The following is a 27591-nucleotide window of genomic DNA, read 5'->3' as shown; positions in this document are numbered from 1 at the left end:
GCCATTCACGTGCGGGCTAGTTACTGAGTACCTCCTCCACCCTGGAAAGCTGGGTTCAAATCCTGCCTCTTCCACCGACCATGTCTGACATTGGACAAGTTACTTAACCACTCTAATCATTAGTTTCCTCATCAATCAAGTGGGGATAATAATTTCTAAAGCCGCAATGAGATAATGCATAATAAAGCACTTAATATAGTGTCTGGTGCATTTGTTGAGTCAGCAGAGAATAAATAGTAGCTAGAATGCTACTGAGAAAGTCAGGAAAATCACGGGCAACTTTCCCCTGAGGGACCAGAGAGAAAACAGGGCTGAGCCTGCTGGTTCCTCTCAGGGGTCCCAGGCTGGGTCGCGTTCTTCTGCAGGCCACGCCTCTTTTTTAAACCTCTGAGCCCTCTGTCCCCAAGACTGGGGGACATTCAGCTGAGAGTCACATGATTTCTCAGGAGCCTCTGGCTTCCTTTTCCTACTCATGGGAGGCAGAGAATTGGGCGGTGGGGTCCACAGAACCCACGTATCACCATTGCTAGGATGGAGGTGTGCTGATGGGGAGGCGGGACCGGCACATAGAAGGTGAAAAGAACTCTAGTACTTGCTTTTCTGCCACTGGGATGCTAACCTTCAGCGGGAAGGGACTGCCAGGGGCCCTTGACTACCTCAGTGGGGAGGAGGCTGCGCCACTTAGAGGGGTCTGCCATCAAAGGACATTCCTCACGATGCTGCTGAACTGGCCCACAGCCGGCAACCATCGGCTCCACCACCTGGTTTGGCCTCTCCTGGAAGGACGGCATCCGCTCTGGACCCCACAACCACCCTCTCCCACCGTCTGCCTCTCGCCCATATCTGGATTAGAATTAGCACATTCAAAACCATTAAGGCTTGGCATTCTGAATTAATCCGAGTAAGTGCCCAAGGCTCAAAGTGCAAGGCCTGCAAGACTGAGCCAAAAACGCAATGAGAACACTTCATCATGAGGTCTAGCCCATGACACGCTGCCACCCACAGCCAAACGCATCACAAGGAATGTTTCTTATTGATGTGACCTCGGAAGAAGAAAGGGGGCTGCCGGCTCTTTCCCCACCCCAACCAAAACCTGGGCAACTGACTTTGGCCCTGTGGGAGAGTTGACTCTGGCCAAAAAAAATAAAAGTAGGGTTAGGTAAGCTGATACAAGTGCATCCTCAAATAAGTGAATCCCTGGCAGCATCCTGTTTCAGCCCAACAGGAGAAAGGCTGGCTCATTCTTCCAGCAAGCACTTGCTGAGCGCTCCATGTCAGGCCTCCCTGGGGACCCTGGGGGAACGTGGACAGATGTCATGGGCTCTCCAGAACCTTCGGTGTGGCAGGGCACACATCTCCCTTGGGGATCTGCTCTTCGAGTGTAGCCTTATCCAAACAGAAGCTGGGAAATAGTAACAAATGCCATACTACAACAAATAATCCAGCCCCTGCTAAGTTCTATAGCCTTGCCTATCAATCACAGAGAATTTTCTAGAAGAAGACATTTATGTCTGGGGTCTGAGGGTGAGGTTAAAAGACTCAGGTGGCTGGAGCCCCTGCCTTGGCCTAGCCAGAGCTGAGGAAGTAAGACGGAGAAGAAAATGCAAGGTCCATTCCCCAGGGACGTGCCTCTGAACTTCCCTACCTGCATTTAAACCACAGGCCTCACAGTTTTGTTACGTGGTCCCAAACTCACTGAACGTGGAGTTGCCAAGTAGGGGCGGTGGAAAACCATTTGAGAGGGGAGAATTGGTGGTACATCATATTGGATCTGCCCTTTATTAATGCTCGGAGCGGGTCCTTATCAGGAGCACAATTGCCCTGTGATCCAGAGGGTGTTTGAGCGTCTGTGTTCCAGGCACCATGCTAATCCGGGGATGAGATGCTCCAAGTCTCCTCCTTCTCAGCATCTATGGTGCTGGCGGATGCTAAGCAGGTGTGACGACCAAGACAGTGAGGCAGGGCAACTCAGAAAGTGACAGTCAAGTTGGCGGGGAAAGGATTATTAGCACGTGCTGGCCAGGGAAAGACAGGCCTGAGGGGCACTCCAGTCGAGAGGTGGCGTGCGTTCGTGCAGGATGCTGGCCTGTCACTCGTGTCTGTTGTCTTCTATTCTTCCTCTGCTCTCCGTGGGCTCTTCCCCTCTAGAACGTACACGTGTTCAAGTTCCCACGGTCTCCAGACGAAAACAACAAAGCACACTTCACCGGCACCTCTTGCCATTCGTTACGGTGGTTCCTATTTCCCTTTACATCAAGAGTCTTGCAAGCATAACCTGTGTGTGCTGTGCCCGCTATCTCATGCAGCCTGACTCCTCTCTGCTTCTGCTATTTCTCCATATTGCTAAATCCAGTGGCTGTTGCTCCATTCTTATTTTCATTGACCTCTTCGCAACAGCTACGGTCTGCTGGCTCTCCCCTGCCTCTTGACCACTCTGTGCCTTTGGTTTCTGTGCTGTCACAAAACCTTCATTCTCCTCTTACCTCTCTTCTCCTCCCCATCCACCTTCACGGGCCCTTCTTCTGCACTTCTCTAACCAACAAACAGTGAGGTACCTCAGAGGCCCCTCTCTGGGCATCATTACTGGCTATAAACTGTTGACTTTGAATCTACAGCTCTGGCAAAGCTCTCATTTGGAAGTTCTGGTGTCTACTGGAGAGGTCTCCCTGGGTAACTCACAGGTCCTCCAAACTCAAGTCCAGCCTAACTTATCCAAACTTGAACTCATCTTCCCCTTCAGACTTTTCTCTTGTGTAGTGAAGGTTCCACTATCTCCCTTTGCCAGAAACTTGACATTCACCCTTGAGTCTCCCCTTCTGCCCCCCACCCCCCACCCACATACATCTAATCAGTGTCTTAAATCTTTAAGGGTACACCTCCTAATCCCAAATGCCCGTCCTACTCAGTCCTCACGGGCACTGCCTTCATTCGGGCCTTCATCTTATCTTACCTGGGTTCTGCAGTCACTTCGAAATGGTTTTCCCTGCTCTGTGTCTGCCTCCCTTCCCACTGACTGTTAACTCTGCTCCTAGAGGGGAGCTTTCTAAAGAGCAAGTCTGAGGATGTCCCTCGCCTGTTTGAGTGCATTCAATGGCACTCCATAACCTCTCTGAGAAAGCGGACTATCTTCAGTTTCATACGCAAGACACGCCTGAGATCGGGACCTCCCCACCTCGCTAACCTCACCTCTTGCCGTCCTACCGTAGTTTCTATGATCATCTTGCATACCCTCTCCCTTTTATAAAATGGACTTCTTCCTTTTTTCAGGCCCTATAGTCCGGGGAACCTTCCCAGACTCCTCCTCACCCAGTCCTTCTCCCCAGCCCTGCCTCTGCTCCTGTCATAGTGTACTGAGTCTATTTCTTTGATGATATTTCAACACTTAGGTTGGACTTTGTTTCCCCCACCAGACTCTGAGCTCTGTGGGGACAGGCTCTGCAACACATGTTTTCATGTCCTTAGAACCTCATATACTTCATTATTAAACAAATTACCGTATTTGTTACGTAGATGGACATATACGTGGGCATGTGCATTTCTGTGTGTGTGTGGGTGTGTGGGGCATGTTTGGAGGCACAGGAGAGAAGAGGTAACATTTGTCTGGAGCACTTACAATATCCAGGGACTGTGCTAGATGCTTTGATTTCACAGCGAGTAGGCAGGTGGTAGAGCTACGATTTGAGCCTAGGTTTGCCCGATTCCTCACCCTGGCCTGTTTCTCCTCCCCACACCGCCTCCCCACTCCCAGAAAGAACCATCCAGGCACAGGAAGCAAGATGCTGGGCTGCAAAGATGGGTTGGGGAACCTCTAACTGTACTTGCAAAGAAAACCACGACACAGGCTTGCAAACTTCTTCAATTGTGAAGAATCCAATTTCTTTTGAGGGTCCATCTGTTTAAATGTTCACACTTGCTTCTATAAGGATCCCACAAAGAGATGTGCTTTTTAAATACAGAATATATACTTTTTAGAGTTATTATCTATTTGGTCTATTGCAAAAAGTGCTGGTTCTGCAGAGCCCAGGAATTCCAGTGGGAAAAGGTACATGGAACCAGCTCGGAGGTCTAGGACTTCCCATAATTCCTGGGATGGAAGAAGAGCTGATCGGAAGGAAAATTCTGCTTGGAGACTTGGGAGGAAGATTCACTGAAGAGTGGACAGGGGAAGAAGATGACGGCGCCCCCAGAGAGCAAACCAGATCATGTTGACTTCCACTCTGGGAGCCTTGCTCGGATAGTTGGGAAGCTTCCAGATGTTCTCCACAGTCCTCACTCCCTCCTAAGGAGTGTCACCAAAGCTAGCTGCTGTCCTAGGAGCACTATCGTTACTGATCCTTTGTGCCTTCTCTGGTGGAGGGAACCAGGACCACACCACCGCCTCTCGGGTGACCCCTTCCCACCATAAGTTTCGCTGGCTGCTCACCTCTCACCTTCTCCTTAAACCCCAGCGGGCAGAAGTGGCTCGGGGAATGAGCTGGCTGCAACCTGTGCCAGCTCATCGACCGCCAGGGAAGATTTACTGGTCTGGCTGGAGACATTTTTGCTTTCATTAACAAATGTTTAATAAATGCCTACGATATGCTTGGCACTGCTCTGGCTGGAAGGGTGCCCTCTTCTTCTCCAAAACCTCATTCCACATCCCTCCCGAATCTGCGTGCTCAGCTGAACCGATGACCTTCCCACACGGGGAAAGGTTACCTTCGGCCAATGGTCTTCTGTCAACAAGTTCTACCAGGCGCACTTCCTCTGCTGATGCCTTTCAAGGTGCAATTAGGAGAGGCACACCAAATGAGCATCATTATGAAAGTGCGGTAGCTGGTTGTCCACACAGAGAGATAAGGAGCCTGGCCCTCGTCCACTGAGAAAGGTTTTTCCTGTTTGTTTTGTTTTGTTTTTGACTCAGGGAGCATTGAGATGTAGCTGACATTGGTTCAACCTGATCAAACACAAGGTCACCCTGTCCCTCTCTCATTCCTACTGCCACTGCACATCAGCACCCTGAGATTCAAGGTCAGCCAAGACCCAAGGATGTCTGCTTCAAACACTCTTCGGTTACTTAAAGGGATATAACATGGAGGGCTTTTTTGTTTGGAACTGGAGGCGGAGTCCTCCAACATTTCAATGTCTATGTTAAAACCTCATCCAGCCCTCGTCTGTCCAAGTACATTACCATCGGGAGAAAAGGCAAAGTCACCCTGTTAGGGAGCCTGACAGTGGTTTCTGCCTGCAGAAGGAGCAAACCACAGCTGGGAGGGGAAGCATAAGAGGGGAGACAAAGATTCTCCCAGCCATGAGCCGTGGGAGATGAACCCCTGGTTACCTGAAGGCAGCACTGTGAGCACCACAGGCTGCGACTCATCTGATGCTTGGGTGACCCACTTGCTGGGGGTGCCGAGGAGCTGCCACTCCGCCACCCTGCACCAGTACGTTCCCGCATCCTCCATCTCCACCTGGTGAAACTTCAGGACAAAGTCTGTCGGGGATGAACGGTAGCACTGCAGGTGGCTCCTGAGCCCCTCATCGCCGTACTCCAGCAAGCCGTCGTGCTGCAGGTGCACCAGCAGTTTGCTTCCAGAATGTTCTCTGGTCCGGTACCACATCACGGAGAACAGGGAGGTTGAGTCGCCTGAGCTCTCCAGGCTGCAGTGGATGGCCACCTCTGCATGCTCGGTCGCATTTTCTGTCCGGTGCACTTTAGAGACCCGGACCTTACTTCCTGGGAAGCAAAATGGCACGGAGTCAGAGAAGAACCCAGACTTCTCGACTAGACACCTCCTCTGGAAAACCTAGTTCTCATTGAGGAGATGCTATCTTATAATCTTTAGATATCAGGTCCTTCCTCTTTAACACTTTTCTTTGACCCCTGTCCTTCTTCATATTTGCTAGAACATTCTCAGCTATGAATCCAACCAGCCATTTCTGTCCTTTAGCCCTGCCCCTTGTCTCTGGACCTGCCATTGGAAGCTACCCAGCTTTGGTGGGTGCTCTGCCGGCCTCTTTCACCTCTCCCTGGCCGCCCCTCTCTTCTGCGTCCCTGAACGCCCTGCCCCCACCATCCCTCACGTCACGTATTCTACCATACCCTCATTCTCAGCAAATTACCTGGGTGTCGTCTCAGCTGTAGACACAGGGAAATAGGAGGCTACCCGAGAGACTGAACATTTTAATGCAAGTGTTAGGCTACCACTCAACAAGACCATTTAAATCATTGAATTAGACTATGTTTTAAACAGATTTTGACATTTACTTAAAAACATTTTTTTTCTCTGCTAACCAGCAGGTAAGGACTTGGAATGAAAGCCAGAGTAGTTACAAAATAAAGAAATTACAGTGTGCACTGAATTTCCAACTCTACTACAAAAACATTGATAATCTATCATTAAAAGAACAACTTTGATCCTGGATTTTTTTTTTCAGTTACCATCTTTGCTCTCTCCTTCCCTTGATGGCAAAGCATGTGAACATCAACTTACATGATAAACTACTATTTACCTACTTCCTCCCCTCGAGTTTCTCCCTGTGTCACTGCAATCGACCTTCCAATCCCACTGCCACACTCTGGCCGAGGTCCACAGTAAGGGCACAATTTCCTGGCCCAAGGAACCCTCCGCTGTGTTTTGTCCTCTCTGTGGTGTTTTGGTCACTGAAGTTGTTTTCTTCTTGATGTCTTCTCTTTTGATTTCAGAGACAACAGCCCTCCTACAATTCTGACCAACACTTCTCCGCATCTTACCCTGGGGCCTCTAGACCCTTAACTCACTCCCTACCGAGGGCCCCCTCCAGCAGCCACACCCAAATATGTTTTATTTGACACCTCCGGATTTTAGAAGAATTTGAATTTGTTGTGAACATTCTCAAAATAAGCAATGTCACCAAAAAAAAAACCCCAAAATAAAAAAAAAAACATGTTTTAGGCACTTCTTGAGATACTAAAAGGCTGGAAAACACTGAGCCCATAACTTTGAAAGGGAAGCTCTGGCTTGGGCTCAGAAGCGGCTGCCTCCTTAAAGGGGTGGGCACACACCGTCGCGATGTGGCTGAGACAACTGGGAGGAAGGAATGCCAGCCACACAGACGGAGGACACAGAAGTGTGCACGCGTCTCGTGGGATGGCAGACCGGCCCGATGCAACTGGGGACACACTGAGTGCGAGGGACGCCCAGGCATCCCAGCAGGAACGCCTGACAGGCAGTTGGGGTAGGGGCTGAGGATGAGGACCTGCAGCCGTTTTGTCGAAGGTGGCGGCTGAAATCCAGGCAGTGTGTGGGAAGTTCCACAGAGAGCAGAGAGGAAGAAGAACACGGGGCCCCGGACCTGTCCCCGAGGAACACCCACAGTTAGCGGGGAGGGGAAGAGGGGCCTGAGGAACACAGAGAAGGGGAACCCGGGGGCTCGCTGCTGCCCAGCAGACTGTGAGCTCCTTCAGGCAAGAGCTGTGCCTTCCATCCGTATTCCCAGCGGCCTGCCGTGCAGCAGTGCTCATTATAATCTTCTTTTTGATGTTACATTGAAAATAGAATTTTAAGTGCCAAACTAGATGAACTTATTTGCATTGTGCCGTTGGATCTCATCCAGTTCCCGAACCTTAGCCATGACATTCATCTGAAGTTTTTCTAAAGATTTTATTTATTTATTTTTAGAGAGAGGGGAAGGGAGGGAGAAAGAGAGGGCAAGTGACATCCATGGCTGGTTGCCTCTCACATTCCCTGGCCCACAACACAGGCGTGTGCCCTGACTGGGAATGGAACCGGTGACCCTTTGTTTCATAGGCCGGCACTCAGTCCACTGAGCCACACCAGCCAGGGTGACATTCATCTAATTTTAATCAACAGTAGAGGTGACCTAACTAAGGCTGGGAGATCTGCCTTAACCCTGATCTACTTAACCCTGCCCACTGTTAGAGCGCAGCACGCTTAGACCAATGCAAGAGGGTGGAAGGTCTATTACATTTTTAAAGGTCTCCCGAGGAAGAGGAGGTTCCCTCAGTCAGCCATTCCAATGGTTAACCACTCTTATTTGCCTTCTGTTTAGGCAGCCAAATGTTGAAAAGCAATTTCTGCACACATCCCTGTTGAGCCGTACAGTTTCTGTTCACAGTGGGAGAAATATGCTTCGTATTACTCTTTCTCTGCCAAATTACAATAGAGCCCCACCGGAATGACACAGCTTGTTATGGAGATCTGAGGATACGATGCCCTGGGTACCTGCACGGACCCGGCTGCCAAGCTGATCAGCAAACACGCAAAGGAATCGTGTTCCCCTCCCAGCTGCTTGAAACCTTAGATGGATTCACCTCAAATGACCCGCCCCTACCTCTGGTGGGCTTCCAGGCCCGACAGTCATTGTGAAGGGGACACTATTCCTAGGACTCCAGGTCATATTTTTACCTTCACGTAATCACTGTAAAGAACAGCCGCCCCAGGGAGGATGGCAGTCCTGCAGAAAGACGCGTGCAGTTTACCTGTGGGCCTGAGTTTCAGTTCTGTCAGACCCGACGTCCCTTCTCCAAGCCTGTACCCCACGCCGTTCGCGGACAGGAGCCACTCCTGCACAGCGCAGCGGTATGCGCCCTGATCGCCGTCTTCCACGTTCAGAATGTGCAGCCGAAACACGTCATGGGAAACTTTCTCGGTGTGGAATTTTTGTTTCCTCTGTGGGCTGTGAATTTCATCCCCGTATTTTACGACATTGGCTTGGTCCATTTCCAGGATCGTCAGCCAGGACGCATTAGGGGAGAGGGGAGAGAAGTACCAAGTGACGGCTAACGGAAGGTTTCCAGGGGTCTGGGACAAGATCCTGCATTCTATGGCGGTGTTGGAGTTGATGGAGAGCTCTTGGACTTGACTGCTTGAGTTCACTTTTAGCTTGCTCTCTACATTAAAGGGATAGAGACAGGCACTTTCGTGAGAAAACAGAATTTCAAGGCAGAACGGTCACTAGAGGTCAAGCAGAGCGACACCTCCCACATCCAGCAGACGTGCGAATTCCTGCTCCAGCAGCACCCCCACCCCCCACCCCCGACTGCTCCTCCTGCCTTGGAACCACTTAAGCGCAGACACCTTCTCTTCTCAGCATTTTATACCTCAGAGGGAGAGAAGGTTCTTTGCCCATGTGTTCTCTCATCAGAGTACTGGGTTGTCAACTTGCCAGCCCAGTTGCATGCGCCTTTAAACATGGGCGAACAAGAGGAAGTTGTATGCGGGCTATTAAACTTGTGTGTCTCAATAACTAAACCCATTCAGTGACCAAAAAAACACCTGTATGTCTCTTTGCAGTCACTCGACTGTGGGGATATTATATCCACATGGAGTCAACTCTCCTTTAACCCCAAAGCTGCTCTGCTTTGTCAGAAAGAAGAAGGACCAAGCATTGCTCCCAAAGCTTATTCCAACTTCTTGTTGACATCGCTGATTCCACTTTTATAACTGCTTATCACCGTTGATCTTCCTTCAGTAAGCGTTTATTAAGCACGTACAATGTTATGTGCTAGGCTACAGGCTCTGTAGATACCTCCCCTCTTCCGGTTCACGGTCTAGAAGAACAGACTAAGTACAGGGACAAAGGCTCAGAGATGACAGGATTGTGTCACCCAAGTGGGACAGAGGTAGGCAGAAGTGACTATGAAAACGTACACCAGGACCACCTAAACCAAATACGGGAGAGTGAGGAGGGCTTCCTGGAGGAGATATCTCTAAGCTAAGTCTTAAGGGTTAATAGAAATCACTCTGCTAGAGAAGGGTTGAAGAGATTCCACACAAAAGAAGGAACTTGAACAAAGACTTTGAAAGTGAAAGAGAACACAGAGGGTTTGAGGAACTGCAAGTAATTCGGTGTGGCTGGAGGTCAAATTCAAGATGAAACGTGGAAGGAGATGATGCTGGAAAGACACAAATGTACCGAATTATGACAGACTTTGCAGGTGGTGCTGCGGGAGTTTGGGTATGAGGTAGACATGGGGAGTTGCAGATGACTCCGGTTCCGCACCTGGGTCACCGGTGGGTGCTGGGGACATTGGGAACAAGGTAAGAGCAGCTTTGGGGGGGATAACAATGGCACATTTATGTTTTGACATGTTGAGTGTGGACATATCTTGGGGGCAGCTTCATAGATGTGTCTGGAGATCGGAAGAAAAGTCTTTCAGGATAATGGGCTTGGGAGTTGTCAGCACACAGGTTGGACCCGTGGGTGGGGATAAGCCCACTTCAGCAGATGCACAGAATAAGAAGAGGGGAAGTTGAGGATGAAACTCAAAGGAACGAATCAGTGGAGGAGGGGAATTCTGCAAAACAGAAAGAGAAAGAGCAGTCGGAGTGTCAGGGCGGAAACCAAGAAAGGCTTGTATCACGAGGTCAAGGAAAAATGAAGTTTCCAGAAGAAAAGAGTGGGCCAAACAATTTCAAAGTCCAAAGAAAGGACAAGTCAACTCAGGCACAAGTTAATCAATAAGGGGATTGTCACTGCTACGGAAACGTTGCTCAGCAGCAGACAGAATAATGACGGCCACCACGTGAGCGCATCTGCTGGGTGTGGCGGGCCCTGCGCTAGGCACCCTGTGGACGTCACCACCTTTAAACCGCACACGAGCAGTTTACAGGTGAGGTAGCTAGGCCTGGACAGATTAAGTGACTTATCCGAAGCCACGCTGCTTGTCAGATCTATTACAAATGACTTCAAAGGCTCTTGAACATTCTGTCCTAAGAGAACGAAAGTCTTGGGAGAAGATATTTGACTCAGCAAAACTGCCCAGGTTGTCTTACTTCTAACCTCTACGCGCTATTACCGATCGACAAGATAGATTACATTTCCTACAATCATATATTCTCTCTCACACATTAACACATTAAAACGAGTGGATGAATATATTCCGGTGAAACGGACATTATCCACAGCACTAGCGGAGACAGCCCAGACGTTTCATGACTGGTAAGCAGGGGCAGTGGCCGGTCTGAAACAACGCCTCACCCTGCAGCCAGCCCGGGGGGGCCCTGCTGCTCCAGGGGTGTCCCTTGCATTGCTGGCTGGTGGGCCTTGTGGGAGGATGGGGAACGGGGATCAAGTAACAGTTTTACTAGCTGGTGTGGAGCTATTTTAATGTTTTAACAACCAGTACGGTCATTCTGTGCATAGCAACACAGTGTTAGCCTGGATATCACTTATACACGTCTATGGTGCTGACTTGTGCAGCACAAACACAAGGAGAAGGCATTTCACGCCTCAGTTTTATAACTTACCCAAAATGGGAGTAGTATTTTTTTAAAGAGCAGGCATTAATTTCGAGTGGCGTTTACCTGGTAAAGTGATGACTATGCTGAGTGGGTGAGACAGAGCAGAACCCCGGGCGGGGCCGTTGGAGCGCAGGGAATTTCTGTCGTAAACATCCACTTTGCACTGATACACCCCCTCCTCTTCCTTGGTGGCGTCGTAGATCAGGAGTTGAGAATGAAGTGGAGACTGCGAAACCTTCATCTTTTTTTGGAACTGAGAGGGGAAGTCTCTCCACTCGACAGTGCCTGGTTGCGTGACTCGGACCAGCTGGTGGAAGGCCTGAGCCCCAGCTGGCCGGAACTGCCACGTCACGCTGAGTGGCACCTGGAGGTCAGGGTAGCCAACTCCCACTATGCAGGACAGGTTCAAGGTGCTGGTTAGTTTCACTTGTGGTTGACGGCTCATCAGATTAACTTGTAAACTTGACGCTGTGAGCAGAAATGTGAAACGCAATTTGTAAGATGTCGATCAAATCAAAGTAAGGCGCTGCCTAGAAAACTAGGCATCGGGCCGTCATTCAGCCATTGCGAGTGTCAAGTATTTGGGGGTAGAAGTGGATTCACAGTGCAGTCTGCCCTGGATTCTGACCTCAGTTTTCCTAAGCTGACCCTCTTCTCAGAGCGTTCTCAGCAGCGGCAACAAACAGGCAGTGTTTGTCCAGTCTGCTGTCCAGACAGCTGTGACTGAGAGGGTGGAGCGCTCCACAGGCCCCTCCCTCCATGACCCCGCCCCTTTGGGGTCTGTACATTCTTTTGCTGGGGGCTGAGAGACTCCTCCCAGGGCTGCTGCTGTCAAAAGCCTGAGTGTGTGGGGCTCAGCTCCACTCTGTGTATCTCTTTTTTTTTAACCTTGAATGACAACTTACAAGTTGCACCCTATAACAATGATCTTTATAAAGATGAGTTTTACTTCAGAGATAATTGGCAGACATGGTATCCAGAGACTGTGCTCTGTGTCCTGGGGTACATACACCATTAACTAGGGGATTCAGGATGAGACACCATCAAATTCCACTGCGCCCCACTGCAGAAGGAAGGCACTGACGGTACGTAAGTTCAGAAAAGGATTTCTGTGGCACTTACCTAGGGATTTCACAGTGACGGACATCTTCTGAGCCCAGCTCAGACCTCCGCCTTGGGCCCGGGTCCTCTCAGACACTCTGCACTCGTAGGTGCCGCTGTCGCTGACGCTGGTGGAGGAGATCTCCAGCTGGAAGGTGGCCCAGTCCATTTTCTCCAGCCTCGTGCGGCCGTGGTTGCTGGGTTCGCCATAGGAGGCACCCCGTTGCACGGTGCCAGCCTGATCCATGCCAGCCACGAACTCCGGCTGCGTCTGGTTCCGCGGGAAGTGCCACCAGCTCGCAGACAGGAGGCTTTCGGCTCCGTCTGCCTTGCAGACCAGCGTCAGCGCCTCTCCTTCCCACACCGTTTGCTGCTCGCTCTGGGTGGACAAGACCACGCTTCTTGCTGGGGATTACAGGTTAGAAGAACAAAGTATTTCAAGTCAATGAAAAATTTTCTAAAGTGCAATGATTTCTCATTAACGAGGACCTGACCGGTTAGTGACAAATCCGATCAGGCTGTTTACTCCCGTAGCACCCCAGCAAAAGGACATGCGAAACGCTGGAATAGTGGGAACCAGACAGCAGGAAGAATATCCAGAGAGCCTATTTATACTTAAACAATTTATTACTTGTCTTATTTTTAGCAGTGTGTTAGATCCTCCCTTCCTGGAGGACCTCTGGTTGGGAAAACATCTGGTAGTACTGTGTGAGATTAATTAGGGTGGGTGTGCGACCCTGAAAGTAATGAAGCCGTGTTTATTTAAAGTTTTACTTTTTTGGGATTCAGACTTTCACAGTTCAAAATGACCCTCCTCTCCCTGCTTATCCTTCCCTAACGAGCACGTGTTTTCCACAGCGAAGGAGCATTGTTAATAGGATTTCTGTTCACAGCACGGCCATTAAAAACAAGCACTTGGGGGAAAATACGTATGTGCCTATGTATATGTATATGTAGTTATCTTTCAAATTATATAAACAGTTGGAAGGGAGATCCTTCTTTGATCTAAACTATAAGTGTGAATTTGGTTCCCAGATGGGAAATTCAAGCCGTGTGGAAAGGCAGACACTCATTCAGCAAGCACTTCCTCTGCAAGGCCTGGCCCTGGGTGCCTTTTGGGCAACGCGAAGACACCTCAGGAGCTCTCGCATGGCAGGCAGCCCAGCCTCACGCTTAAGGCCAGGGTCCCTGGAGTCAGAATGACCTTGGGCAACACAGTTGATCTCTGTGAGCCTCCGTGTTCTTTCCTGGAAATCTAGGGGTAATAACAGCACCCACCCACAACTCACCGCAGTGTTGAGAGAACTAAGTGAATGCGCACGCATTCAGAGGGCTTAGGCTGGCTGGCAAGGGGAATTGCCTGTAAAGGTTAGCTCTTAGCATTAGCGTTATATGTTAGAATAGGCACTTAGAGAAAACAGTGGTAGTTCAAAGCCAAGAGAGAAATAGAAAATAGAACTGGTGTTGGAAACCTGAGTAGGATCTAATTGAATTTGCAAATGGTTCTTCCCTGTCGTGGCAGGAGTTCAGTCTTCTACTGCTTTAATTATGGATGTGTATAAGTTACAGAGGCAGAATGAAGTTTAATGTCTACAAATATACTACATATACATTTCCAAATTGGGGGTATTAGAGGCATGAATATACTTAAATTTTTTCAAGTTAAAAATAAATTCATAACTAAAGTTTAGAAATTGGGGGGAAATTGTTATAATTTCACTACTCTAATATAACCATAATAATTAGTTTCGACAAACATTAATTTTTTAAATTTTTATTTTACTTTTTTAAAGATTTTTATTTATTTATTTTTAGAGAGGGGGAGGGAAAAAGAGAGGGAGAGAAATATCAATGTGTGGTTGCCTCTCACACACCCCCTCACTGGGGAACTAGGGACCCTGCCTGCAACCCAGGCGTGTGCCCTAGACTGGGAATTGAACCAGCAACCCTTTGATTCACAGGCCAGCACTCAATCCACTGAGCCACAGCAGCCAGGGCTAATGTCAATTTTTAAAAATGAGGTTTTCTTAGTTCACTGTGGTCCTTACTGCCTCTTGGTGAGTACTAAGTGTGGGCAGGTTACATTCACAGGGCCAGTGAGTCCCCCTTATGTTTAAAATGTCCACAGGATGATAAAACTGCTCATATTTCAAATAATGGTTTGACTTTCAAAACTGAATGCTCAACAAGACCCTGAATAAATCTGTCACCCATAATGGCACCCTACCGCCGGCTTGGGGTCTGTGCGCCAGGAAGCACACCTGCAGGACCCTTTGGCGCAAACCCATGTAGTGGGTTTAGGAAGGGTCGCAGGTGTGTTCAGGGAGACTGGGTTACGCAAAACAGAGATTTCGTTCTGTGTCAATATCTAAACCGCCTACACAGTTTTCCGCGATTCCTAGACAGTTAGACCAAATGTGGGGTGTGAAAACCAACACCCACGCACTTCCCGCTGTGCAGTCCAGGCCAAGACTTCTGTGTCTCCACTCTTAGCAAATGGGGAGGCGAAGAAAAGCATGAAAGGGACATGTATCTATCTGTGGAGATGCCTCCGGGGAGCAAGTACAACACGGGTATCTTTATTTTTAGTTTGTTTTTGTTTTTGCTTTTGGACAAATTAATCTTTCTAGACTTTGAATTTAACACTCAGCCCAGAGACCTCACACAGCCAACCCTCCATCGCCACTGGGTCTGCATCTGCGGACTCAGCCAGCCGGGCGTCAGAAACATCACGCACTCAAGGTCACGTTGCTGCTGACCCGTACTATGCAGTTAGGCCCAAGACAGCTGCATCTGTCCTGAAAATGTACAGACTTTTTCCCTTGTCATTATTCCCTAAACAATACAGTATAACAACCACTTACATGGCACTTACATTGTGGCAGGTATCCTAAGCAATCTAGAGGTGAGCTAAAGTAGACAGGAGGATGTGCATAGGTTACATGTAAACGCTATGCCATCTTATATAAGGGGCTTGAGCAGCCATGGGCTGTGGTGTCCGTGGGGGCCCTGGACCCACCTGCCTGCAGACACCGAGAGACCACTGCATTGGCTGTGTATGGGTCTGTTTTCTCTCCACACAGAAAACTCTGACTATTCCAACATGTTTAAGGTCACCCAACCTTCATAAACTAAACGACGGCTGAGCGGCCTGTCCAGTGTCATGCCTACAGATACTAGGACCCATTGGATGGGCATCTCGCTCCATCACAGCAAAATGCAGGGAACAGAGCCTGCCCACTCTCATTTCCCTCCTCATTCCTCGCTCTGAGCCATGCTTTGATGCCGAACTAAGACTCAGGGCCAGCCCCCATGTCAGGTGAAGATAAGAGATGGTTGATAAAGGGCACCTGAGAGATGTCAGAAGAGCGTGGGGCAGTAATGTGGGTGTCTACACCCCAGGCAGAAGGCAAAATAGAGCTTTTCCCTTTTAACTTACTCACGTCACACACACAACTAAAGAAGACTGAGGACTTCATTCATACAGGTGTGCTCTGCGTGAAGAAAAACCCAGTGTATAAAACTGAGAGCTGATGGCAAATACAATAAAAGAATCTAAGATAGCAAGAAAGGACTTAAGGACAGTCTAATTGTATGTCATTATGTTACATTTGAGGAAGCTGAGGTTTGGAGAATACGGTGGTGTATCCACAGCCATGACCCATTTAATGGCTCAAGAGTAGGACTCAGGCCTTGGGCTAGTTTGGGTGCTTTCCTTTATTCCCCCTCAAAGTGACCCGACTGACACCTCACTCTTCAGGGGACCTCCACTGTGTCCACCAGGCATCCTGTCCACCAGGCATCCTGGGCGAAAGAAGATGAGGGTCTGAGAGCAGCCCCACTGTGTCTGGTCCCGACTTCACCTACCTGCTGGCTTCCTGAGGTGCACGCGACTGTCTGGTGACTGCTTTCTCTGGAGCACCTGCCAGGAGCCCCACTGAGCTCTTGCCATCTCCGCCACGGCACACCTGTAGGCACCTTCGTCCTCCGGCCCTGCAGCGAAGATCTTGAGAGAGAAAGCCTTGGGGCTTAGTTTTGCAATCTGGAGTTGTCCTTGACTCGCTCTGTCTTTGTAGTCTGTCTTCAGATGCAGAACTCCGCCGGCATCAATGCTGGCCATTTCAACACCATTGAAGAGCCAAACGCCCTGAAGCTGTGGGTCCTGGCCACTGCCCACTACCAGGCACGTCAGTTCTAAGGGTTTCCCTTCAGCAAACGTGCTGGTGGCTGTAATGCTGACTTGAAAATCCCTCACTAGGAAACAAAAGCAAGGCAGGTGTTTAGAGAGGCCACTGCATCTGCCCCAGCAGCAGCAGAGAGAGGGGTTAGCCCATAAAGATGGTGCAGGCGTTGGATGTCATGTGGGTGCTCAGGTCTGAGGAACAGGTTAGCCAAAGAAATGCCCGGGATTAAAAACGCCCTTGACTCTTTCCTAATTCACACAAAAGAACAATATACCTGTTTTCTGAATGCAATCCTATTAAGCAGGATATATACATACATGTATAAAGCATACAGTAATGTGATTTTTATACTATGTTGAATTGCTGTAAATTGTGACTTCTCACTCTATGTTTTGGCTGAAAATATCAAGTGGCATTTTCCTAAGCTGAAAGCTCATGGATGTAAGACAAGTCCACAGCTAACATCACTCTGAACAGTGAAAAGTTTTTCCTGTAAGATCAGGAACAAAGATGCCCATTCTTGCCACCTCTATTCAGTACAGTACTGGAAGTCCTAACCAGAACAACTAGTCAGAAAAAGAAATAAAGGCATCCAAATTAGAAAGAAGAAGTAAAATTGTCAGTTTGCAGATGACATGATCTTAAATGTAGAAACCCCAAAAGACTCCACCAAAAACTGTTAAAAGTATTATAATAAAAGATTTCAGTAAAGTTGCAGGGTACGAAATCAATATTGAAAAAGAAACCCACTTACATTTCTACATACTAACAATGAACTATCAGAAAAAGAAACTAAGAAACAATCCTATTTACAATAGCATCCGAAGAAGAAAATACCTAGGAATTTAAACAAGGAGGTAAACAATCTGTATACTGAAAACTATAAATATTGATGAAAGAAATAGAAGAAGACACAAATAAATGGAAAGATAGCCTGTGTTGGGAGAATTAATAATGTCAAAATGTCATGTCCATATGACCCAAAGCAATACAACAATCAATGCAATCCCTATCAAAATTCTAATGGCTTCTTTTTTAAACAGAAATAGAAAAAATGGTCATAAAATTCACAGAGAACCACAAAAGACCTTGACTAGCCAAAGCAATTTTAAGCAAGAACAAAGCTGGAGATATCACACTTACCAATTTTAAAAAATATTACAAAGCTACAGTAATCAAAATAGGATGGTCCTGCTGTAAAAATAGACATATACACAAATGGAACAGAGAACAGAGCCCCGAAATAAATCTACACATTTACATCAATGGATCTCTGATAAGAGTTCCAAGAACATAAAGTGGGGAAAAGACAGTTTCTTTAATAACAGGTGTTGAGAAAACTGGATATCTACATGCAGAAGAATGACGTTGGACCCTTATCTTGCACCATATTTAAGTGTCAACTCAAAATGTAGTAAAGATTTAAACATAAGACCTAAAACTATAAAACTACTAGAAGAAAATGAAGGGAAAAATTTCCCAACATTAATTTTGGGCAATAATTTTTGAGCCCTAAATGCACAGACAGCAAAATGCAAAAAATAGACAAGTGAGACTGCATCACACTAAAACACTTGTGCATAACAAAAGAAATAATCAACAGAGTGAAAAGACAGTCTCCAAAATGGAAGAAAATATTTGCAAACTATATATCTGATAAGGAGTTAATACCCCAGACATATAAGTAAGAAAGCAAATTATTTGATTTTTAAAAATGGGCAAAGGACCTCAATTGACATTCCATACTAGTGTCCAACATGTACATGAAAAGATCACAACATCACTAGTCATTAGGGAAATGCAAATTAAAACTGTGAGAAAGCACCTCACATCTATGATAATGGCTGACAAAGATAACAAGTGCTGGTGAGAATGTGGAGAAAAGGGAACCCTTGTTCACTGTTGGTGGGAATGTAAATTGGCATGGCCATTATAGAAAACAGTATGGAAGTTCCTAAAAAATTAAAAATTAAAAATTGGAGAGTATCACATCTGGGTATATAGCCAAAGAAAACAAAATCAGTGTCTGGAAGAGATATCTACACCCCCATGTTCACTATTCATAACAGACAAGGTATGTTAACAACCTAAGTGTCTATTTATAGATGAACAGATGAAGAACATGTAGCATATATTCACAATGGAGTGTTATTCAGCAAGGAAAAAAGGATATTCTACCATTTTCAACATGAATCAACCTAGAGGACACTATGCTAAGTGACATAAGCCAGACACAGAAAGACAGATTCTGCAGGACCTCACAGGTCCTTATACATGGATTCTAAAAACATTGCACTCATAGGAGCAGAGCGTAGAATGGTGGCTGCCAGGGGTGTGGGGGAGGGGAAAAATGGGGAGATGTTGGTCTAAGGGTACAAAGCTTCTGTTACGCAGGATGAATAAATTCTGGAGATCTAATGTACAGCACGGTGACTACAATTATTTATACTATATTGTACACTTGAAATTTGCTAAAGGACTTCTGGTCCAGATGGAGGCATAAGCAAACACATCTTTGCACCTTGCACAACTACAGAAAAAATGACAACTAGACTACAAAACAAAGAGGTGATCCCTGGACTGTCAGAAAATTGAGCTGTATGGAAGTCTGACAACCAAAGATATAAAGAAGCCACATTCATCTAAATGGGTAGGAGGAGTAGAGACACGGAGAAGCCTGGGGCCCCAGGAGTGGTGCAGAAAGGTGGCAGAATGGGTGGTCCCATATTCATGTGTGGTGGATAAAAATTGGGAGGGATACCTCAGGAGCAAGGGAGCCAAGCCCCCTAACAGACCACCCAGCAGCCTAGAGTTCCAGTTCGAGGAAGATAAACCCCTATAACTTCTGGCTGTAAAAGCTAGTGGGGACTGGGGCAAAGGAAGAGACTGCAGGATTATCAGGGATTCCTCTTAAAGCACTCACATTGACTTAGGACTTATGCAGATCCACCCCCTCTGGGATCAGCACAGGGCAACAGCCGGAAGAGCACAAGTGGCATACAGGGAGAAAGTGAAATGACTGGAAACGGGGCGAATGCCAGGAGACAGCTTTCTCCTGGGCACAACTCCAGAAGCTAGGCAGCAGCACTGTCTCCTCTTGGAGCTCCCCTGCCCCTCAACAGAACCACAAAGTGGTGAAACGGGTTGCCCTGCCCTAGCGATCACCTACGGCTTTGTGCCACACAATTTACAGGTGCCTTCTACAATAGGCCACACTACTGAGACAGGGACTCAAAGCAGCTCTGCCTAATGCACAGAGACAAACACAGGGAGTCTGCCACATTGAGGAGACAAAGAAATATGGCCTAATTGAAGGGCAGAACAACCCCCCCCAAAAAAACAAAAGAATTAAACAACATGGAGATAACCAACCTATCAGATGCAGAGTTGAAAACATTGGTTATCAGGATGCTCAAAAAACTCATTGAGTATGGCAACAGTATAAGAAAGACCCAGGCAGAAATGAAGGTTACATGAAATGAAATAAAGAAAAATCTATAGGGAACCAACAATGGAGGGGATGACACTGAGAGTCAAATCAACAATTTGGAACATAAGGAAGAAACAAAGCATTTAATCAGAACAGCAAGAAGAAAAAATAATTTTTAAAAATGAGGATAGAATAAGAAGCCTCTGAGACATCTCCAAATGTATCAATATCTGAATCATAGGGGGCCAGAAGGAAAAGAGAAAGAGCAAGAAACTGGGAATTTATTTGAAAAAATAATGAAAGAAAACTTCCCTAATTTTGTGAAGGAAATAGACATGGAAGCACAGGGAGCCCCAAACAAGTTGACTGCAAAGAGAACCACACCAAGACACATCATAATTAAAATACCAAATGTTAAAGATAAAAAGAGAATCTTAAAAGTGGCAAGAGAAAAGGAGACAGTTACCTACAAAGGAGTTCCCATACGACTGTCAGCTGATTTCTCAGAAGAAACCTTGCAGGCAAGAAGGAACTGGCAAGAAGTATTCAAAGTGATGAAAAGCAAGGGTCTGTAACTTAAGATGACTCTACCCAGCAAAGCAATCATTTAGAATGGAAGGGCAGATAAAGTGCTTCCCAGATAAGGTAAAGCAAAAGGAGTTCATCATCACCAAGCCATTATTATATGAAATGTTAAAGGGACTTATTTAAGAAAAAGAAAATCAGAACTATGAACATTAAAATGGGAAAAAATTTACAACTATCAACAACTGAATCTAAAACAAAACAAAACAAAACAAAACATGCAAACAACCAGAACAGGAACAGAATAATAGGTAGGAGATCATGGAAGGTTATCAGTTGGGAGGGCGAAGAGGGAGAATGTCGCAAAAGGTACATGGAATAAGAAGCATAAATGGTAGGTACAAAATAGACAGGGGGAGGTAAAGAATAGTATAGGAAATGGAGATGCCAAAGAACTTATATGTACAACCCATGGATATGAATTGAGGGGAGGATTGCTGGAGGGAATGGGGGTACCACGTAAAGGGGAGCAAAGGGGAAAATACTAGGTGAACTGTAATAGCATAGTCAATAAATATATTTAAAAAAAGAAGTCTGCTGAAGGAGCTGATTTTAAGCGTTCTCACCACATGCACACACACTCACACACAAACACAAAGTAATTCTGTGAGGGGGTGAGTATGTTAATTAGCTTGATTGCAGTAATCACTTCACAATGCACACATATGTTAAGACATCATGTTGTACCTCTTAAATATACACATATAATTTTTACTCAAAATAATTAAAGAAAAAATACAGACTGTTTTACATTTAAAACAATTGTTTCCAAAGAGAGAGAAATAAAAGCACATCTGATATGTCCCCATAGGGCTCACTGATTATAAATTGCACACTTAAGTCCAATAGGACAATTTTTTTTAATTCTCATCCGAGGACAGTTTTTCATTGTGTTTTAGAGAAAGAGGGAGGGGCAGAGAGAAACATCAATGTGCAAGAGATGCACTGACTGGTTGCCTCTCATACATGCCTGAAAAGGGGATGGTCCTCCCCTGGATGGGGGTGGGAGGCTGGGGGCGGTCAAACCTGCAACATAAATATATGATCAGACCAGAAATTGAACCCACAACCTTTCAGTTATGGGATGATGCTCTAACCAACCAAGCCACACTGGCCAGGGCACCAACAGGATGATTGTTAATGGAATAGAATAACACTCTTGCTAGAAAGAAAAGGAAGGAAGGAAGGAAGGAAGGAAGGAAGGAAGGAAGGAAGGAAGGAAGGAAGGAAGGGAGGGAGAGGGAGGGAGGGAAGAAGGAAGACAGACTTCAGTGGCCATCCATTGGATCGCTGCTGTCAGCATGAATATAAATGGCTTTAGTGAGCTGCTCTTACTGCACCAAAGCCTGTGTAGAGAGACCTGGAATTGCAGCCGAATTTTGATGGCAATGCCAATGGATCATGAAGAGTGACGCCACTGCAAGTTGAAAAGGGGTCGGGTGAAAGGAGATCCCACCACTGACTGAGACGAGACTTCACACTGGACACTACAGTTATTCTGAGGCCCAGGTGTCTGCGGGACACAGCTGTCCTCAAAGGCCAGCTCCACCCCTCAGCGGCTGGGTGACCTTAGGCAGAGCATACAGCCTGTTTTGTAGGATTTACTGAACCATTCCAGAGATCTCAGCCCCCACAATCCCTCCTGTGGACGGAGCCGAAAACTGAATGTCTTGCATGTACCACCCATGGACATGGACAACGGTGTGGGGTTGACTGTGGGGGGGGGGGCCTGGGGGAGGGGGGCACAAGGGGGAAAATCAGGACCATTGTAATAGCATAAACAATTTTTTAAAAAACCTTAATGTCTCCCTTTTACTTACACTTCCCAGGTGTCAAAAGGAAAATTTACTCAAGCTCCCTAAACAAGTTTTTTCAGATTCAAGAAAAGATTGGACAAAAACAAGTTACCCCGTAAGTAACCACTACCGGCAAAATCAATGAATTTTCTGAGATCATTACCTGTTGGCTGGACCCTCAGCGTGGTTTGCTCTGTCTGCTTTTTCGTGATGGCAGTCCAGGCCTCGTCCGGGTCCTGAATCCATTCAGTCGCCTCACAGAACAGCTGGCCCTGGTCTGAGGGCCGAAGGCTCCCCATGGACAGCCGGAAGGTGGCGGCCCCGAGCTTGTCCAGCCGCACATCACTGACCTTGAACCTCTCTGTGTACGAGGGGCCGGGTATCACCATGAAATCTCTGGAGAGGGAAATAATCTCGGTAGCTGGACTTTGTCCATCCCGCATCAGGTACCAGGTGACAGAGAGGTGGGTGTGCTGAGCGGTGGCTTTGGCTGCCTCGCAGGTAAGTTCCAACGGCTCACCTTCCTCCTTCCTGAGGGTCTGGGGACTCATGGTGGCAGAGAGGGTGTCTGGAATCACTGGGAGAGAAGAAATGACAAGACTTGGTTGGCCCCACATCCATCAGACTGGCCTCCTTAGACAAAGATGGTGCCCTGACCCTTCAGCTCTAAATACACGCTTCGAGTTTCTTTTCTAGTAGCCCCGAGTCCCTATTGCCGACACAAGCGTCAGCATCCGTGCACATGCAGCCGATGGAACGCAGCAAAGCCGATGGCTCACTGATGTGCTGACCCCAACTTTACATGTTTAGCATGAGCTGTGGCCAATTTTGTTACTTGGACACAGAACTTTTAAAGGGGAAAAGCCCTGGGAGCTAGACGACCTACATTCTGACCCTAAATCTGTCTCTATTTGACTATATGAACTGGAGCAAGTCACGCCACTTCCTTGGGCCTTTATAAAATAAAATTCTGAGGCAATCTGTCATTATCTGCCATTCAGAGCCAAAATGCAACCTTACAAAAGTTTTTTAAAAAATATTTTATTTATTTATTTTTAAAAAGAGAGGAAGGGAAGGAGAAAGAAAGGGAGAGAAACATAAGTGTGTGGTTGCCTCTCACACACCCCATAGTAGGGATCTGGCCTACAACCCAGGCATGTGCCCTGACTGGGACTTGAACTAGAGACCCTTTGGTTCACAGGCCCATGCTCAATCCACTGAGCTACACCAGCCAGGGCCAAAAGTTTTGATAACTGTCCTACAACCTTATCATTCTCTGCAAGAAGTCACACAGCCTGAGCTTGGGGGAAGGCAACGTTTAGATTCAATCAGGGAATATTGACTGAGCATCTACTCAGGGCTAGCCCCTGTGCAAAGAGCTGAGATAAACATTCCCTTCTCCTGGAGCTCAGAGTGAGGTATGAGAGGCTCATTTACCACATGAATCACCACATAAATGGGTGAGTGCTAGTATTAGTGGTGTGAGTAGAGCATCAAGAGGAAACAAAGATTGGCAAAGTGCCCAAGGCAGTCAGGACAGGTTCCACAGCAGAGGTAACATCTATACTGGGTTCTGATGTATACGTAGGAGTTTGCTAGGTTGAAAAGGGAGTGGTAAGATATTACAGGCAAAGGGACAAGATGGTAACTGAAGAACTGTTACCCTCTCCCTTCAGGTAAATATGCTAGAGAACGGTAATTTGAAAAGAAGCATTTCCAAGTTAATGACCTACCACCTGTCATATCAATACCAGCTCTTATCCAGTGAAAGTTCTGCCTCCAAGAGGAGACACAACATGGTGAGAATTCTCAAAGCTTTGACCGATGCTGTTGTTATTATCCATCTATGGGTAGCGGAAGACATGGCTTTGGGAAGACCACACCCTATCTCAATCTTCATGGCAATGTTGATTGGAAAAATTGAGAATGTTAGAAAACAAGAAATACCTCCTTGTGACAAATCTCCAAACTACCCAGAGGGAAACGTGGGATCTTATGCCAAAGCAAACAGCACAATATAAAGCCATGTCACAGCGCCAGGTATTGTGAGGATGGGGGGTCTCCCTCTCGGGTGGGCTAGCAGAGGAGGGCAAATGGCTTACCATTGAGAGTAGTCTTCGCACTGTAACTCCCGTAGTATTTTTGATCGGTGTTTGGAGTGTAACACTCATATTCTCCGGAATCCTTCTCCTGGAGCTTTGAGATGTGCAACAAGACTGAGTTGCCTCGGATCCTCTCCACGTAGATTTCCCTGCTTCGCACGCGTCCTGCATACTTTGCATAAGAGAAGGCAGCATCTTTGGTGCTAATGATCTGGATTTCTTGGTCTGGAGCTGTTGGCAGGTAAATAGACCACTGGAAATGCTGCTCGGAAGGTCCCTGGTGGCCAGTGACATTGCAGCCAATGCTGATGGGGTAGCCTTCAGCTCTAAACAGCGGTCCTTTCTGAACTGTTACTTGTCTCTGGCCAATGCTGACCTTAGCTTGCAAGTAGGAGAAAGAAAGGGGAATAAAAATAGATTAGTGTCCCAGTTCCCAATGTGCCACCTTCTGCAGCTCCCTATATTACAATTCTAGTAAATGAGATCATGGGTTATTAGCTATAATCAACCCAAATGTTCAACACCTTCTGCAGGCCAAGGAGCAGAAGAAAGGCTTGATGAGGTAATTGTTCTTTTATAACTTTAACTTCCATTGTAATCTCTAGTCTCTTAAAAACAAGTCTAGCTTCATCCATGTAACATGGTCTCTACCACGACACACATCTGCTTATCCAAGTGCACTTATTTTAAAGTAAATATGATGTATGATATGTATGATGATTCACCTTTCCATTAGTTTTTGGGAAAACTCAGCGGGCACTTCTTTAAGCCTCAAAGTCTTAGGTAGCTTTTCTCATAGAAGAGATCAAAGTCTCCAGTGCTGCCCAGGGGACTACGCTTTCGCCTGTGGGTTGGTTGGAACTATTTGCAGCTCTTGGCCACATCTGATGTAATGTCAGCTAAAATTAGCATCTGAAGAGACAGTGGTACTTCCTTTCTATACTAAGGAGTGATTTTTGTTTTGTAATTTTTAAAAGAGCCACTACAGCTTTATTGAAAAGCTTCATAAAGATGACTGTCAAGTCTAGCAGGATCTGGAATCAGAATTTATTTTAGTTCTTCCCTTACCCCTAATTTTTAGTTGGGACCACTGTGGAATGTTTCCTTTTGGGACAAACCTCATGTATTAGATTTAAAGGAGAAACCATTATTAAATGATAATGTGGTGGGAAGTTAGACAAGATAATGACAGGTATGAGTCCAGTAGGAATGATGGGCCAGGTACTGAAAGGTCACCAGGGTGGAAAGCCCTGGGTGCCTAGCAACGGACAACTGTAGGGTGGGACCTTGCCCCCGGGGTAACCTTTCCTCCCTTATTGTATTGCTAGTCTTGGGGCTGATCTGTCATATCAGCTGAATTTTCGTGTCAACAGTCAAATGGTAGACCCCCTTAGACCAAAGACAAAGAGGGCCAAAAAATAGCCTCATATAAAAGCCCTTGCATGACCACTTCCTCAAGCATTAAACCCTAGAGATAACATCTAGACCTTGGCCATGTTTTAGCTCCAGGGCCAGAAAAGCATCAAGGCTAGGCAGGGCAACACCATGGCTGACATCAGGACCAGCTACATTGACTAATGAACCCCTGCCCTGGTGCTGACCTATCAGTGGAGACCATGACCCTGAAAGGACACACCTGGGAAGCTGATGAATATTCTATTGAGGACCTCCTCTGGGACCTCTCCTAAGATCCCCATCTCTAAAAGCCCTTAGGATGGAGGACCCAGCGGCTCTCTGGCTCTTTCTCTCTCTCTCTCTCCCTCCCTTTTCCCCTCACTGACCCCTACACCACCCCCAAGCTCCGAGGGCCCTTCTTTTGCCTCTGTGACTTGCTTCCTGAGCCCATTTCTCCCACAGCTCATTTCTTCTACCTCTGTGACTTTCTAAATAAACTTTCTCTTATAGTTTGAGTCTTGCCTTTGAATTCTTTCTTAACCAGTACTCAACCACCGAGGTTTCTGAACCGAGGCTTAATCGAACATTATGTTCTGGCGCTGTTTCACTGCCAATGGAAACATGTTCTCTGATATACATATTTTCAAAACCAAGCATTCTGCAGAAATTAAAATGTTTATTTATTATGGTCATTTTAAGGGCTAGTTTGTATTACAGAATGAACAAAGACCAGATGACAGAGATGCCACAGGGTGAGCTAGATCCTTCCCCAGGGCTGAGGGCCAGTGGGAGGGGAAGGTGGAGAGACAGCAGGAGAGGTCACAGGTTGGGAGAGCTGGTCTGAAGGAATGAACAGAATGGGGGTTTATAGGAAGATATGAAAGAAGCAGAGCGTCTGTTGAATCTTATGACTCTACAGGACAAAGAGTGAAGGAGACTGAAGGGGAAGAAAGTGAGAGAGCATTACAGGGACCATGTTAAGGCCGAGGATAGAAATTCTGGAATGAAAACAATTCTGAGAGAAGGAGCCTCAAAAAGTGGGCAGAGAGGGTAAGTGGTCACCTGATACAGTCACCCACAAACCGCACATGTATATGCTCAATGCAAAACTCACGCAAACATCCAACCGACCAATCAGCCAACGTACACATTTCCGGTAATAATTTAAAATACACTAATTTATTAATAAATTCCAATTTTCTATTTATTTTATATTCGTATTATGCCTAGAAAAAGAAGTTAGACCAGCTGAGAAAATTTTAAATTACTGCTTACCAAAAAAAGTTCCACTGGAGAGGGATTTGGGAACACCTTCGTCAAAGCCAGCCAGCCCTACACCTGTATCTTAGAGAACCCTGTGCCCTATGCGCCAGGCTGCCCATGAAAGAACATTCACCGCTGTCCTGTTCATTACAGCCGCAAACTAGAGACCTCCATGTGTCCATCAACAGTAGAACAGGTGAACTCAGTGCATGCATGAACTGGAATATCATACAGGGATGAAAGTGGATGGCCCTTGCCAGGTGGCTCAGCTGGTTGGAGCATCACCCTGTACAACAAAAGGTGGCAGGTTCAATTCCCGGTCAGAGCATATATCTAGGTTGCGGGTACAGGAGGCAACTGATGGATGTTTCGCTTTCTCTCTCCCCCTTCTTCTCTCTCTAAAATCAATAAACATATCCTTGAGTGAGGATTAAAAACAGAAGCTAAAGTGGATAAATGCAACTAGTTGCAATAATATGAATAACCATGTTTAATAAAAGATGCAAAATA

General features: G+C 46.7%; 1 protein-coding gene across 1 annotated transcript in view; it reads right to left on the bottom strand.

Annotated features, from left to right (window-relative positions):
• The window catches only part of CD101 (CD101 molecule), a 40533-nt gene that overhangs the window by 6553 nt on the left and 6389 nt on the right, over positions 1 to 27591 (bottom strand). Inside the window, exons 2-8 of the mRNA XM_028503143.2 lie at positions 24424 to 24804; positions 22485 to 22898; positions 16194 to 16580; positions 12348 to 12731; positions 11289 to 11693; positions 8462 to 8872; positions 5321 to 5716 (exon numbers count right to left, since the gene is read on the bottom strand). Of these exons, the coding sequence (XP_028358944.1) occupies positions 5321 to 5716; positions 8462 to 8872; positions 11289 to 11693; positions 12348 to 12731; positions 16194 to 16580; positions 22485 to 22898; positions 24424 to 24804 (2778 nt within the window). The remainder of the gene's footprint in view (positions 1 to 5320; positions 5717 to 8461; positions 8873 to 11288; positions 11694 to 12347; positions 12732 to 16193; positions 16581 to 22484; positions 22899 to 24423; positions 24805 to 27591) is intronic.

Source organism: Phyllostomus discolor, chromosome 14 (genome assembly GCF_004126475.2).
Source record: "Phyllostomus discolor isolate MPI-MPIP mPhyDis1 chromosome 14, mPhyDis1.pri.v3, whole genome shotgun sequence".
Lineage (NCBI taxonomy): Eukaryota > Metazoa > Chordata > Mammalia > Chiroptera > Phyllostomidae > Phyllostomus > Phyllostomus discolor.
This window is presented reverse-complemented; position numbering and strand designations above follow the sequence as displayed.